The sequence below is a fragment of the Megalobrama amblycephala genome, linkage group LG19 (genome assembly GCF_018812025.1).
Source record: "Megalobrama amblycephala isolate DHTTF-2021 linkage group LG19, ASM1881202v1, whole genome shotgun sequence".
Taxonomy (NCBI): domain Eukaryota; kingdom Metazoa; phylum Chordata; class Actinopteri; order Cypriniformes; family Xenocyprididae; genus Megalobrama; species Megalobrama amblycephala.
In genome coordinates this window covers 40,456,955-40,473,194 of record NC_063062.1, presented here as the reverse complement: position 1 = coordinate 40,473,194, position 16,240 = coordinate 40,456,955, and the positions used below count along the sequence as shown (strand labels likewise).

At 43.9% G+C, this 16,240-nt stretch overlaps 1 protein-coding gene across 1 annotated transcript; it reads right to left on the bottom strand.

Moving 5' to 3' along the window:
• Window positions 1-4,426: 4,426 nt before the first annotated feature.
• LOC125254423 (galectin-4-like) lies at window positions 4,427-7,913 on the bottom strand. The gene is made up of 10 exons (XM_048169038.1): window positions 7,484-7,913; window positions 7,228-7,313; window positions 6,695-6,893; window positions 6,494-6,607; window positions 6,271-6,378; window positions 5,944-6,032; window positions 5,391-5,589; window positions 5,190-5,303; window positions 5,015-5,074; window positions 4,427-4,855 (listed from the first exon to the last, which is right to left on the bottom strand). Exons 1-9 carry the CDS (start codon window positions 7,538-7,540, stop codon window positions 5,042-5,044), a joined length of 999 nt encoding a protein of 332 aa, XP_048024995.1. The 5' UTR covers window positions 7,541-7,913; the 3' UTR covers window positions 4,427-4,855; window positions 5,015-5,041.
• Between the last annotated feature and the right edge of the window lie 8,327 nt (window positions 7,914-16,240).

Sequence of the window (16,240 nt, the reverse complement as noted above, 5' to 3'; positions counted from 1 at the left end):
TCATTATTATTGTTATACTTTGTTCTCAAATTGTTAATGTTAACAACATCAGCATTGCATGACTGTGTATTTAGTGTGTATTAGTGTCACCTGTAGATTTCAATTTCTGTAGCCACTCTTTTGCTTTTGACTGTGTTTACATGCACCAATTTTTGTCAATCTGAATGAATTGAATCCGATTGCAGATCTGTTTGCATGTACTCTAAACATTGTAATCTGATTCAAATATCCGTTTATATGTGTTTTATATACACTTTTGCGCATGACATCAAATCAATCACACTTGCGGAGACGATCATGGATGCGACACCAACAGAGCTCATTGTTTGCCCTGTTGACATACACATTCATAAATCTTCACAACTAAAGACGTGACCGTGAACTTGCACACTGCGTAATGCATGTCAACACTGCACTGCACATGTGCCTGTCATGATCACTAGTGAGAGTGCCCTAATCAGCCACTAGAGGGCACTCCATCCCGGACTCTTGTTTTCATCCATTGGACTACATTACCCATACTCACTTCCCGGACTCATTACACCTTGTCATTGCAACCAGCTGTTTTGTGTTTGTTCATTAGTGTCTGTCTATTTATACCTGGTTTGTCTCTGCTCTTGTTATGGTGTTTTCATGTATGGTTTCCCGGTTCTCCGTTTTGGTTTTTGGTTTTCATTTTTTTGTATGGACTGCCTTTATGGATTCTGACCCTTGCCTGTCTGTGGATTACGTTTCTGGATTTCCCCAATAAAATGCTGCAAATGGATCTTGTTTCCTGGACTTCGTGATTTCCGTGACAGAAAACACCATCATTTCTAGATCCAGCAGCATGAGCATTCGGATTCGTTCCCCAGCCTCCATTGGAGAGCGGATGGCTCTATTTCGGGCAGTGGTGGCTCTCCGACAGGAGGGAAGAGAGGTAGGGTGTTTTGCCCAGTTTTTCTGGACTATGGCGAGAGGGCTGAGCTATAATAAGGCGCTAAAAGGGATTTTCAATGGATGCCTCGATGACCCTCTGCCTCAGTGTGAGTTGGAGGGGCTCCAGACCCTGGATGTTTGGGGCTTTGTCAGCTATCTCTCCCACAGAAGTCATTGGGCAACACATGCTCAGCCAGAGTCCGCTCCAGCCCGTGAATCCGCTCCAGAGCCCGCTCCAGCCTGTGAGTTCGCTCCAGAGTCCACAGAGGAGGTGGGCACAGGTTCACCGCCTAACTCACGTAAAAGGAGGAAGAGGAGGAGAAAGGCTTCAGTCATTTTTCAAGGCCTAGAGGCCTTCCCGGAGTCCGCTCCAGCCAGTGAGTCCACCCCAGAGCCCGCTCCAGTCAGTGAGTCCACTCCAGAGCCTGCTCCAGTCAGTGAGTCCACTCCAGAGGTTGTTCTCTGTTTTCCCAAGCGTCTTGCCCTGCCGGCGGCAACAAGGCGCCTTGCCCTGCCGGCGCCAACTAAGCGCCTTGCCCTGCCGGCGCCGCCAGAGCAGCCCGAGCCCGCTGCCGTTCCAGAGCAGCCCGAGCCCGCTGCCGTTCCAGAGCAGCCCGAGCCCGCTGCCGTTCCAGAGCAGCCCGCTCTCCCTGATACGGCTATGGAGGCCGTCACCGAGCTGCCCGCTCTCCCTGATATGGCCACGGAGCACCCTTGGTCAGCCCTGTCGCCGCCCAGGTCTTCTGCCCTGCCGCCGCCATTCAAGCCTTCTGCCCTGCCGCTGCCACCCAGACTTTCTGCCCTGCCGCCACTGCCCAGGCCGTCTGAACCGCTGGAACCTGCCTGGTTAGTTCCTCCAGCCCCGCCCTGGCAATCAGCCAGGACTCCAGACAAGCTGAAACACGCCTGGTCAGTTCCTCCAGCACCGCCTTGGCCCTCAGTTGGGGACTCTGGACCTGGCCCGCCATCCCTCCCCCTGATCCTCCTCCTGTCCACCTCCCTCCTGAGTTTTTTTTTTTTTTTTTTTTTTTTTCTTTTTTGTCTGGTGGAGCATCTGGTAGCAGCTCCTTTGAGGGGGGGTAATGTCATGATCACTAGTGAGAGTGCCCTAATCAGCCACTAGAGGGCACTCCATCCCGGACTCTTGTTTTCACCCATTGGACTACATTACCCATACTCACTTCCCGGACTCATTACACCTTGTCATTGCAACCAGCTGTTTTGTGTTTGTTCATTAGTGTCTGTCTATTTATACCTGGTTTGTCTCTGCTCTTGTTATGGTGTTTTCATGTATGGTTTCCCAGTTCTCCGTTTTGGTTTTTGGTTTTCATTTTTCGTGTTTTTTTTGTATGGACTGCCTTTATGGATTCTGACCCTTGCCTGTTTGTGGATTACGTTTCTGGATTTCCCCAATAAAATGCTGCAAATGGATCTTGTCTCCTGGACTTTGTGATTTCCGCATGAACGTTTTTCAATCTGATTGAGCCATCAATCTGATTACAAATGGATTATTTAGGTGCATGTAAGCGTAGCCACTGATCTTTTGAATCATTCTGGATTACAATCTGCCATCAAAATGATTAGTTTAATTATTGCAGCTGCTGTGAGAAAAGACTATAAATGATCCTCGCATAATAAAGCATACTAGCTGGGACTCCTTCTTTATGTAAACCGACGTGACGTAATGACGCAAAGATGAACGGCGGCATGCTCAAATTTACAGCGGAAGCACAATAGTACCACCGGGATTAGAAAACACTATTACAAACTTATAGTTGTGAATCGGGCTACGGTAAGGAGATAGTTTTGAACACTGGCTGGTTATGATCTTGCTCAAAAATTGATTTTGGATCATTTTTAACTCAAAATGTTATGGATTGCAGCTTTAATATGTGAAAATTCTTGCATATAGCCCCTTAACGGGGCCCAAAAAATAAAAATTCTGTCATTAATTACTTACAGGTTGTTTCACACCTGTAAGACCTTTGTTCATCTTCAGAACACAAATGAAGATATTTATGATGAAATCTGAAGTGCAGAGAACACTTTTTGAGTGCTAAAACAAATAAAAAATAATGACTTTATTATCCTGCATCAGCATCACACGCATACGTTGTTCAACAGCTTCGGCCAATAATGAGTCGCCGTTCTGACGTAGAACCTGGAAGCTCTGCACTGTTTCTCTGTTTCTACAACGTAAACAGTATGAGGATGACAGCTAAAAAAAGAGATTGTTGAATAAAGTCGTTGTTTTTGTTTTGTTTTTGTGCACAAAACGTATTCTCGTCTCTACATAACATTAACGTTGAACCACTGCAGTCACATGACTGTTTTAACGATGTCTTTAGTACCTTTCAGGACCTTGAAAGTGTTGATTATATTGCTGTCTATGGATGAGTCTCTCGGATTTCATCAAAAATATCTTAATTTGTGTTGGGTTTTATGGGTGTGGAACGACATGAGGGAGAGTAATTAACGACTGATGAATTTTTTGGTGGACAGAGCAAAGCAACAGGCAGCTGGAGATGTTGTACTTCTCATTCACAATGATGATTTCTGCACTCAGCGTCCTCTGACAGATCTCTGTAAATCAAACTCTTACCGGTGGTGTCTATTCGGTGGAGTGGCTCAGACAGGCTAAATACCATTTTACAGTCTGCAAGCAGGAGGGCAGATATTGAACCACTTAACTTGAGTCTAATTTATGAGGTGAAAAGTTTGCAGCGACTCGGGCCTTTGAGGACACAGACATCAGATTTATAATGAGACTTGCACTAGGTGTGGATTTACTGCAGAATCGTTACATCATCTTCACAGCTACGTCACAGTCGCGGCTACTGTACTGATTCTGTATGGCAACCCCAGAGTGTTTTTCCCACTTTCTCTAATCAGTGCACTTTCCCTTTACCCTGTATCTGTCCTGGTATCAGCAGAGCGCTTTCTTCTTGAAAAAACTGATTAATAATGATCCACTCCAGTTGTGCAACACCGATATAATATTTCTCACAGTGCACAGATTATATCTCTTTATAGAGAGAAAGAAAATCACAGGACAAAAGAACAGAGTGATACTTAAGGCCGAATACTTTCAGTGTGCACTCATCTTTCAGCAACACTCATCTTAAAATATACACTTCCACACTGATGTAGTGACGTATTTCTAGGAGAATCATGAATCATTCCTTCTTTGTATTTTGGCATTGATAGCTATAGTGGGTAATAATAACAATAAGCACACTGTACTTCATTATTGCTTTCAGACAAAAGTCTGCTGATGGCAAGCGTTTACAATCACAATTCACTGGCTGTACGTCTGTGGAAAGACTTCCACCTTGTGGCCATTTATGTAAAAACATTCTGAGGACACATGTCAAATATATTTTCTTTAGCTAGATTGACTGTGAAAATAGCGTCCATTTCTAAAGTCAACTCAGTGATCTTTACACTTGGGACAGATTCTTGAGAGTAGCTTCTCCAAATGTGAAACATGCAGTTATGAAGATGAAAATGAACTGAAAAGCTTTTATTGTTGTATCTCAAGATTTACTTTCAGAATGGTTTGCCAAAAACAGTCATTGAGTTTGCATAAAAAAATCCAAATAACATTGCCATTAGATTTCAGTTTGCTTAAGAATCAAAGAAAACCCCCTCAAATTAATATAATGCATTACAGGTGTCTATATATCCATATGGTGACAGAGCTTTTTCTAAAATGTGCTTGTATTGTGTCCCAAAACTCCCAACATAGAGCAGTGTGGTTTAAGAAAATTAAATGTATTTGCTTTCATTGCAATATAAGCAGTGACCTTGATTGGTTATAATGTGTTAGATTAAAATCAATGATTTGCTTGAGGAGTGAATATCAGGATGAAGACATGCATGATTTTCACGTTATTCTCTGAGAACGCAGCCACAGAAACGCTCCTGTTCACATACCCTGTGAAAACAAAGGAGAGTTATATAAACTTCAGCCTTTATACTGAACATCATAATCCTGAAACTGGTGAGACAGTTGCTCTTGGGTGAAACAGTTCTCATCATGCACTGCTGTTTCATTAAGTGTTTGCACTTTGTCGTGCGTTTAGAAGTCACTCACAGGATTTTGGACTGGCTGCAAGATCTCCTACTGTATGGTGGATGAGGATGTGCTCCAGTTCTAAAAGAGAGAGTGTATTTAGAAAGCTCTTTACTTTCCACATAATACTCACTGGATTCCAACACAGTATCATTCATTCTGCAATATTGAATCTGCTGATAAAAAAGTAACTTACGTGTATGAAGCCAAAAAGGTTCACGGCAACATCTCCATTGATATTTAACGCTGACACTTTTTCCAGCGGTATACTGTGCTTGAACATGTGAAGCTCCTTGCCATTCACGTATACCTGATGATCCAAAGCAACACAACTCGTGTGAGGACAAGTTCCTAGAGTTCTTTTACGGATGTGCAGTGACTCATACAAAACACATACCTGATATCCTTCAGATTTGATGACGATGAACATCTCAAAAGCTTGTCCCTTTTTAAAGGGGTTATCAGAGACACTTTCCTCACCCTCCCATTCTCCGTTCCTGGAGCTGTTCATGCCCACATTTGAGCCCATTCGGGAGGCAAAGTGGAAAGCAATATCATGCTTGTCAGTAGGCCCAGTCTTGAAATTTATTCTAAACCTGCATAGAAGATGAGAAATGTTACATTAATCAAATCCAGGTAATGACTCACCTGACTAACTAACTAGGGGTTCTCAACTCTGGTCCTCGAGAACCACTTTTCCGCAGAGTTTAGATCCAGTCCTAAACAAACACACCTGAACAAGCTAATCAAAGTCTTCAGGACTACTAGAAAGTTACAGGCAAGTGGGTGTAATCAGAGTTGGAGGTAAACTCTGCAGGAAAGTGGACCTTGTTACCTAAACCTGATTCAAGTGCATAACTGAGGATGTGGTCTATTCCTGACTGAACTCTAGTATTGCACTCATTTTATACTTGATTGCATTACACAAGGCCAAATGAATAATTGCTTACTGGTCAGCATTTGTAGGAACAACTCCTTGCAAGTACAAGGCCATGTCTTCTCTCAGTCTTCCAGAAATTGTGCCCACATAAGGAATGTTCTGTAGTAAAGCACAAGAAAATAGGCATCAGCCTTCATTAATCAGACTCTTGTTGCAGTTTTTGAACTCACTAAAATGGAAAACTCAGAATTTCATTGAAGTTTGAAGTGGCCATCATAATCCTGAAACTAGTGAGACAGTTGGTCTTGGGTGAAACAGTTCTCATGCACTGCTGTTTCATTAAGTGTTTGCACTTTGTTGTGCATTCAGAAGTCACTAGAAAGCATCGGTCACTCACAGGGTTTTGGACTGGCTGCAAGATCTCTGCCTGTACGGTGGAACGTTTCCCATCCAGACTAGTGATTGTTGACTTGACTTTAGTAACAAATGAGGATGTGCTCCAGTTCTAAAAGAGAGAGTGTATTTAGAAAGCTCTTTACTTTCCACATAATTCTCACTGGATTCCAACACAGGATCATTCATTGTGCAATATTGAGTCTGCTGATAAAAAAGTAACTTACTTGAATGAAGCCAAAAAGATTCACGGCAACATCTCCATTGATATTTAACGTTGACACTTTTTCAAGCGGTATACGGTGCTTGAACATGTGAAGCTCCTTGCCATTCACGTATACCTGATGATCCAAAGCAACACAACTCATGTGAGGACAAGTTCCTAGAGTTCTTTTACGGATGTGCAGTGACTCATACAAAACACATACCTGATATCCTTCGGATTTGATGACGATGAACATCTCAAAAGCTTGTCCCTTTTCAAAGGGGTTATCAGAGACACTTTCCTCGCCCTCCCATTCTCCATTCCTGGAGCTGTTCATGCCCACATTTAAGCCCATTCGGGAGGCGAAGTGGAAAGCAATATCATGCTTGTCAGTAGGCCCAGTCTTGAAATTTACTCTAAACCTGCATAGAAGATGAGAAATGTTACATTAATCAAATCCAGGTAATGACTCACCTCAGTAACTAACTAGGGGTTCTCAACTCTGGTCCTTGAGAACCACTTTTCCGCAGAGTTTAGATCCAGTCCTAAACAAACACACCTGAACAAGCTAATCAAAGTTACAGGCAAGTGGGTGTAATCAGAGTTGGAGGTAAACTCTGCAGAAAAGTGGACCTTGTTACCTAAACCTGATTCAAGTGCATATCTGAGGATGTGGTCTATTCCTGAATGAACTCTAGTATTGCACTAATTTTATACTTGGTTGCATTACACAAGGCCAAATGAATAATTGCTTACTCGTCAGCATTAGTAGGGACTCCCTGCAAGTACAAGGCCATGTCTTCTCTCAGTCCTCCTGAAATTGGGCCCACATAAGGAATTTTCTGTAGTAAAGCAGAAGAAAACAGGCATCAGCCTATACTAACCAAATTCTTGTTGGAGTTTTTGAACTCATTGAAATAGTAAAAAAGTATTCTGTATGTTATGTTAAAGTTTACAATGTAGAAAGGCTAATATAAGTCAAGAGTGCAGGAAAGGCTGAGGGATCACTCACAAAGTCGGAGTTGGTCTTGAAGCTTGACTGTAACGATGACTGAAGCGCAAAGCTCATGTTGTCGGCCACTCAGAAGGATGATGGGCTGATGCACAGGTGGATTCTAGATTCGGAATGAGCGTTGCAGGTGGTGGTTTTGGGTTTATACTCTCAGCGGGTGGGAGTGGTTCAGCCTTCAGGGCGCTTTTAGGTAAAAGGTATTTAAAAATTAATAATGGGTTCATTTCAGCTTGGCAACCCAAAGGCAAAATTTCAAGCTACGACAGATAGGATCATTTGCATTTTCAAAACAATTTGTCTAAAGCCACATTATGCATCAGTGTTGAAAGATTAAAAGCATTTTACAATTTTACATCTGAGGTGACTTTTCCAGTACTTTGCATTTTGTTGTCTTAAAATATAAAAATCTCTGCATAAAAACATAACTAACCTGCTGTCAGAGTTTTACTTATAAGCACTGCTGGGTAGATTACTTACAAATTGTAGTCCATTACTGAATTCAATAAAAGTTGTAGTTTTAACAATCTATTACATTGCACATTTTAGGTAATATAATCGGACTACTTTTTGATTACTTTTGACATGACTCGTTTCAAACATAAATTTGAATAATATTATCTAAAATAATCGGGGGAAAAAAAGTTTTTTGATGTCATCAACATGGTGCATTAAACATTACATGTCAGGTTTTGGGTAGTAACTGCATATAATTATACAAGTGTTTAATTGTTGTAATCTGATTACGTAATTCAGATTACATGTAATCAATCACTACCCAGCACTGGTTTTAAGCATACCTGCAATCACAAGGAGCTGTAGCTTCTATTTTTTTCTTTAACATTTTGTTTAAAGGTGCCCAAGAATGCTTTTTCACAAGATGTAATATGCTCCGTGGCTAACGGCTAATGCTACACTGTTGGAGAGATTTATGAAGAATGAAGTTGTGTTTATGAATTATACACACTGCACATGTTTAAAAATTAAAATAGCGACGGCTCTCTTACCTCCGTTCTACAGTAAGAAACGATGGTAACTTTAACCACATTTAATAGTACATTAGCAACATGCTAATGAAACATTTAGAAAGACAATTTACAAATATCACTAAAAATGGATCATGTCAGTTCCCTTTCGATACTCTCACTCATACTGCGTATGGGGAAAAGCTCCTTTTTCCTCCTCGCTGAAGCCTTTTTCAATAGCGCAGTGTAACTGCACGTCTATTGGCTCAAAGGAATGAAACTCTTTGAACCAATGACGGCGCGGCGTAGTCGCGCAAGCCTATGGCGAAACAGCGTGCCAACAAGCCCGCCAAAACGAGCGTGGCTTATGGCTATATAAGCCGGTGTTTCGCCATGGGATTCAGTTCTCTCTCCTTCAGCGACGACTACGCTTCGCTGGATCCTTGCTGATCGCCTTCGCCGCTGGAACGAGCTCTCCACCGTAGAAGAGGCTTCGCAGAAGACAGCTGAAGACCGCCGCCTGCTCCCACCGGCGCCGCCGCAGACTGCCGCCCAGAGCGTCGCTCTCGACCGCCCGCCGCGAGCTTCCAGTTTCGCTCTCAGCGAATCTCCTGCTGCCATCCGGCGAGTTTTGTAAGCGCCTTCAAGCGGATTCTTCCGCCGCTGCTTAAGAGCTTCTTCCGCGGTCTTTACCGCTCTAAAAGAGCCCACCCAAGCGCCGTTTTTACGGCGGCGGCGTTGTTTTAAATGCCGCGCCACGCTTGTGGCACCTGCAGAGCCCCTCTGCAGGACGATGACGGCCATGGTGAGTGCGTCGGATGTCTGGGCAAGTCCCACGCGGAAGCCGCACTCACCGAGACTTCATGCCCGCACTGCGAGTGCATGAATCTCGCTTCTCTCCGCGCTAGGATCGCTTTCTTCACTGAAAGCGGCTCCGCCTTCCCGTCTTCTTCCTCCCGCGAGCCGGCCAGGAAGAGACAGTGAGGCAGAGGAGCTCAGCGCCCGGAGTTGGGGGAGCTTATGCCGGCCCAGCGCCCGCCTACCTCTCCCTCTCCCGCGAGAGAGCCGTCCCCCGTCCTCTTCGCACGCCCGGAGCAGCGTCCCTCAGCGGATGCGAGTGACCTCGTCTCCTTTGGCGGCTCGGAGGATGAGCAGCTCGACGACTCCATGTCGCTCGCTGCATCTGAACCGGAGGAGTGGGCCGGCGAGGAGGGGCCCGCCCCCCTACCGTCACTGGAGCCCATTGACTCCAGGCCAGGAATGGACACCGAATTACTCCGCGTCCTCTCCAAGGCCGTCGAGAAGCTCGACCTGGAATGGGCTACACCTGAAGAGCCGACGCGCAGTAGGCTAGATGAGTGGTTTCTGCCGGGGCCCCGCCAGACCCCTCGCCAGCGATCTGCGCCCTTCTTCCCTGAGGTACACGCGGAGCTGACGAAGTCGTGGCGCGCTCCCTACTCCGCCCGCCTTCGCACCTCTTCACCCGCGGCTCTCACCTCGGTTGACGGCTCACAGCAGAAGGGCTACGAGCAGTTGCCGCCGCTAGACGAGGCCGTGGCCGCTCACCTCTGCCCGCCCGCGGCCATGGGCTGGAAGAGCAAGAGGACCCTTCCCTCCAAGCCCTGCCGTACAACCTCCGCCATCGCTGGCCGAGCGTACTCCTCAGCAGGGCAAGCTGCGTCAGCTCTACACACTTCCCTCTTGGGACCTCTCCACTGTCCTTGCAGCCCTCAAGGGCCCGCCCTTTGAGCTGCTGCAGTCAGCTGATCTCCGGCCCTTGACGCTCAAAACCGCTCTGCTACTCGCACTGGCATCGGTTAAGCGCTTCGGCGACCTGCAGGCCCTCTCTGTGAGCCCTGCATGCCTTGAATTCGGGCCCAACGACTCTAAAGTCGTTCTGAAACCCAGGCATGGCTATGTCCCCAAGGTGCTCTCAACCCCGTTCAGAGCACAGGTAATTTCCCTCTCGGCGCTACCTCCTTCTCTGGATGAGCGAGAGGTGCATTTGCTCTGCCCCGTCAGGGCATTGAGAATCTATATTGAGCGTTCCGAACCGTTCAGGCAGTCGGACCAGCTTTTTGTCTGCTTTGGAGGCCGCACCAAGGGGTCCCCGGTCTCAAAGCAACGCCTCTCGCGTTGGATAGTTGACGCAATCGCTCTATGCTACTCCTCTATGGGCCTGGACTGCCCCATAAGAGTAAGAGCCCACTCCACTAGAGGCATGGCCTCATCCTGGGCGTGGTCTAGTGGTATTTCTCTCAAAGACATCTGTGACACGGCCGGCTGGTCCTCGCCGTCCACTTTTGTCAGGTTTTACAACTTGGACATCCCGACCTTACATGCTCGGGTCCTCTCGGTGTGATACGACGGCCTCCTCGAGCTCCATCGCCACGCCTCCTCAGGGGATTTCTTGCTCCTGTACTTAGGGTTCGACGGCCTTGGCCCCTCACATATCCTCTGGGCCCCCCTCGCGCCCATGATATGTTTTGTTGTTCCCTGTCGTTGCACGGCGTGATTGTATTCATTCCCCATACGCAGACTTGTGCACAGATCCAGACGTTAATACTGCCTTTCCTTGTCTAATGCCTTGAACATGGGCTGGCATATGCAAATATTGGGGTCATACATATTAATGATCCCGACTGTTACGTAACAGTCGGTGTTATGTTGAGATCCGCGTGTTTTCCGGAAATCTTTTAAACAAATGAGATTTATATAAGAAGGAGGAAGCAATGGGGTTTGAAACTCAATGTATGTCTTTTCCATGTACTGAACTCTTGTTATTTAACTATGCCAAGATAAATTCAATTTTTGATTCTAGAGCACCTTTAAGTGTAGTAAACTACTAAATGAACCTAATCAAGAGCAGTTAATGATAAACATTGTCAGTCCAGTAGGCTGCTTTTATCTTGCAAGGCCTAATGCATAAATCCAATATTTTGAGCAGTTGAGCTCCAGGTTAGCAAGTTAGAATATAAAAACAAAGATAATGCAAAAATAATAACTGCAGTTTTTCAAACCAACCTAGGATTATGCATCAACCATTCAATGTTTAAGCATAATAATTAAACAAAAATCCATGTTTGAATGTTTAAAATTCCAGTCATCTATGTTAATCTACTACAGCGTGCATTTACTACTTTTTTTCTACAGTTGACAGAAACAATGGTATTGTTACATCTTTTCAAGGTTGTGTCTCCTTGTTGTTAACGATGTATTGAGTAGTACAGCTCATGTTGTAACATGATAACAAGAAGTAGTCTGACAGTTGTGTAATTTATAGCGTGTTGTGAAATCTCAATTAAACCTGTTCCAACTGGAGGGCAGACCTGTGATTTTGGATTATCAAATGCTTTGCTCAGTCAGCAGAATTCTCACAAGGTTATGAGTGAAAAGCATGAAAGGCAACATCCAGGATCAGAATGTAATGCTGTTCTTTCTTTGTGCTCTTCATGCATATGCAGCTCATCTTTGAAAGGAAGGATTTCCAGTAAACTCCAATTGACTATAAAAATCACTGTAAACTATTATGTGTTTTGGGGCACTTATAGTTCAATCTAAAAATAAGAATCAAGCAACACATTTGGCTAAATAAAAAGTTACAAAATATGATTTGTTTAACAGCAGGAAAGGTTACATAAAGCTGTTGTCGATTTGATTTATGTTACTGCAATATGCAAATTATGCTTGTGACTCACATTATTACACCCTCCGGTGATTGTGTTCACTGGGTTTGGAATTTTTGTAAAAGTTATGCTTTTGGCTATGCTTGTGCAAATGAGGAGTACAAACTATTATTACATAAGGTTTTGTACTTTAATGCCTAATTCAAAGTACATTTGATGTAACTTAAAGGTTTAGTTCACCCAAAAAAGAAAATTATGTCATTTATTACTCACCCTCATGCCGTTTCACACCTGTAAGACCTTTGTTCAATTTCGGAACACAAATTAAGTTATTTTTGATTAAATCTGATGGCTCAGCGCGGCCTGCATAGCCAGCAATTTCCTCTCTCAAGATCCATTAATGTACTAAAAACATATTTAAATCAGTTTATGTGAGTACAGTGGTTCAATATTAATATTATAAAGCGACAAGAATATTTGTGGTCCGCCAAAAAACCCCAAAATAACGGCTTATATAGTGATGGCCGATTTCAAAACACTGCTTCAGGAAGCTTCGGAGCGTTATGAATCAGCGTGTCGAATCATGATTCGGATCACGTGTCAAACTGCCAAACTGCTGAAATCACATGACTTTGGCGCTCCGATCTGTTGATTCGACACGCTGGCAGTGTGGGTATTTTGTTCCCAAAGCGCATGACGCAGCGCAAGTTCCCTTGAAAGGGAACGTCTCAGGTTACGTATGTAACCATGGTTTCCTGAGAGGGAATGAGACGTTGCGTCACGTTGCCATACTCCCAGCATGCCTGTGATTTACTTTGACTCTTCAGAAGCTAACACTGTTTGGTTCAGGTGTGCTTTATAGTTTCCTGGTCATGATGTCACCCGCCTGTGATGTTCCATCATGCCATTGGACTGATTTCACATGTGCTTCACGACGCAATCATGCAGGGGCATTCCCAAAGTGCTTGACGCAGCATGTTGTTCCCTCTCAGGGAACCATGGTTACATACATAACCTGAGACTTTCTCACAACAACAAAGATAAAACATTTTCAAGCTGCCAACTTCAGTGACAGTAGAAGATGAAATGATCATAGTTCTCAGTGTTTCTTTATTTGCAAGATTGCTTTAAAGGTTGGAAATGTGCATCAGGGTTTTACATTAAGAATATATTAACACTCTGAGGTATCGCCAGCGATACCACCACGATTAAACTCAGATTAAAAACAAAATGTTGTGCTTTTTGTAAAATAAAGAACACTAACGTGATGCGTGATCTCTCGTCTCCCTCTGAACAAAGTCCAATCTGATAGTTCTCAGAAAATGAACAGTAACTTAATGAATACTAATCACAAAAAAATGAGACGTCTATCTAAAAAAACGTTGAAATGTCAGGTTTTAAATCGTGCAAGTCAAACCCAAAACAAACATTCTGTGTTTATGTAATCTGTATGAAAAGAGAGCCATGTCAGAAGTCCGTGATTCAGCTCATTATCCACTAATGCGGCCACGCCTACGGAGCCAGCGCTATTCAGAGGCAAATACTGAGGCAATGCATGCATTCATCCTGTCAATCGTGTATTTATTGTCTTGAAAAGTGTTTATCTGGATGTTAAAGCCATGGTTAGCGATCTCTAGAAGACATGCCGTTAGTTCCTGGTCCTTGTTCTTCTTTATATGGATTTGTGGCCTAAATGTGCACAGAGCGCCCTCCGGCTGTGAGTATGAATTGAAAACACAGTATCCAGCACTCATATTGATGACAATAAATATAGAATAAATATTACTAGTCTGTATAGAAAATTGACATAAACATATAAGAATCCATCAATATTTCCCCAAATGTGCATGCTTTTAAGCTAAAAGCCTATATGAAATGCCATAGAGGTAACATAACATATAGCAGCCATATCACCCTGTAGCCCAAGACTGGTTGCCCACTGAAGCTAAGCAGGGCTGAGCCTGGTTAGTACCTGGATGGGAGACCTGGGAAAACTAGGTTGCTGCTGGAAGAGGTGTTAGTGAGGCCAGCAGGGGGTGCTCACCCTGTGGTCTGTGTGGGTCCTAACACCCCAGTATAGTGATGGGGACACTATACTGACAAAAAGCACCGTCCTTCGGATGAGACGTTAAACCTGACTCTCTAAGGTCCTGACTCTCTGTGGTCATTAAAAATCCCAGGATGTCCTTCGAAAAGAGTAGGGGTGTAACCCCGACATCCTGGCCAAACTTGCCCATTGGCCTCTGTCGATCATGGCCTCCTAATCATCCCTATACACTGATTGGCTTCATCATTCTGTCTCCTCTCTACCAATAAGCTGGTGTGTGGTGGGCGTACTGGCACAATATGGCTGCCGTCGCATCATCCAGGTGGATGCTGCACATTGGTGGTGGTTGAGGAGATTCCCCCTTCAATATGTAAAGTGCTTTGAGTGTCCAGAAAAGCGCTATGTAAATGTAAGGATTATTATTATTATTATTTTTATAATTGTTCAGACACTTTGCATCACAGAAATACATAATATTTTAAAGAATATAATAAAATACCATTATTTTAAATTGAGCTGAGACATGATTACAGAGGGTTTTTTCACAGCCTACCTGATTGAAAGGCCTCATTAATATGCAAGTCATTTCAGGTCATTATTATGTGATTCTTTTGTATTCTCAGGTGTAAATGACCCATTATTCATGATGATTCATGCCTCCACACATACTGTGTTTCTTGACAAAAAGTGTCTTACAAAAACTAAATCAATATATTGTTTTAAATGAAGGAGTAGGCAGCATAATTTTTACATAATTCTGAAGTAAAAACTCTAGTCTACAACCTCCAATACCCAGAAGTCTTGTGAACACAGATTTAATATACTTTTTTTGGCCTTATTTCAGTGACTTAAGTTTTTTGTTTTTTCAATAACCATGCATCAATGTTATTCCTTCAAAAACACAAACATGTACATACATGTTCCTCACATATTATGATAGCCTAGTTTGTGCTGAATACAGTGTAATGACACTTGTGTCATTAATGTGTTTATGAACAACTGAAAAAAACACAAATGTCAGGGCATGTCAAAACTTCTCCAGGCCCCAAATCAGCCTCAGACTCCAGAGGGTTAACAGTGAACAGACACTAATTACATGTAGGGAAAACAACATGGGGTTGTGTTGACTGTTGTATGTTAACCGTTCCTGCTCTGTCCCTGATCGTGGTCGGGGATGACAGGGGAGACTTTCACTGCTCCAGGGCCGAAGTAGCTTTTCTATTTAAACTTCGGGGTTAACTCCCTTTCCCTTTGTTCAGCGGCTATAGTGAGTAAACAAATTACAACTTGATTTGGTCTGAAGATTTATTGTTTTTAAAGTTGAACGGCGATCAACAATACAGCCACATAACAGTGCTCCGGTTGCAACAACACGTTCTTCCTGCCCTCTCCCTCTTCTCTCCAAAATGAAACCGAAAACTGCTATTAAAGGGCCCGCACCGTTTTACAACACTACCCCCACTCTGGATGGCAATTGTTTAACTTAATGCCACTCCAGCATTTGTTTTAACATGCACATTTTACATTAAAAGTCCATGCATGGGGTTCGGGCAGTCCATCTTGTACAGTTCAAGTCTTTAGTTAGTCATTTACACCACCTAGGCGACCAGAGCCTATAAGAACAATTCAAAACAAAATATCCATGGCACCTCAACCGGTGCCCAGGTCCCGGCCAGCTCCATAGCCCAAGTGTTGTCCAGGGGTTCGCGACTATGATAGGGTTTCAATTGATCATGATGAACTACCTTTGCTTTAGTCTTTGGCCCCTTTTGTATGCGATACACCAGATCATCCAGCTGTCCCAGGATGAAGAATGGCCCCTCGTATGATGGAAGGAATTTCCTGATTTTGTTCTTGGCCCTCTGTGTGCCCTTAATGAGGTACCACACAGCATCTCTGACTTCGAACCGTGTGCGGCAGCAACTCTTGTCATACTGTTTCTTTGCACGTTCCACTGACTCACCAAGCACATCTCTGGCAACCTGATGTGCCAGCTCAAGGCGTTGTCGGAGGTGTAGGACATACTCAGGGGCAGTAGAAACTACGTCAGAGTGAGGGGGTAAACCGGCTACCAGGTCCACTGGTTCACTCACCTCCCGTCCAAACATCATATAATTAGGGG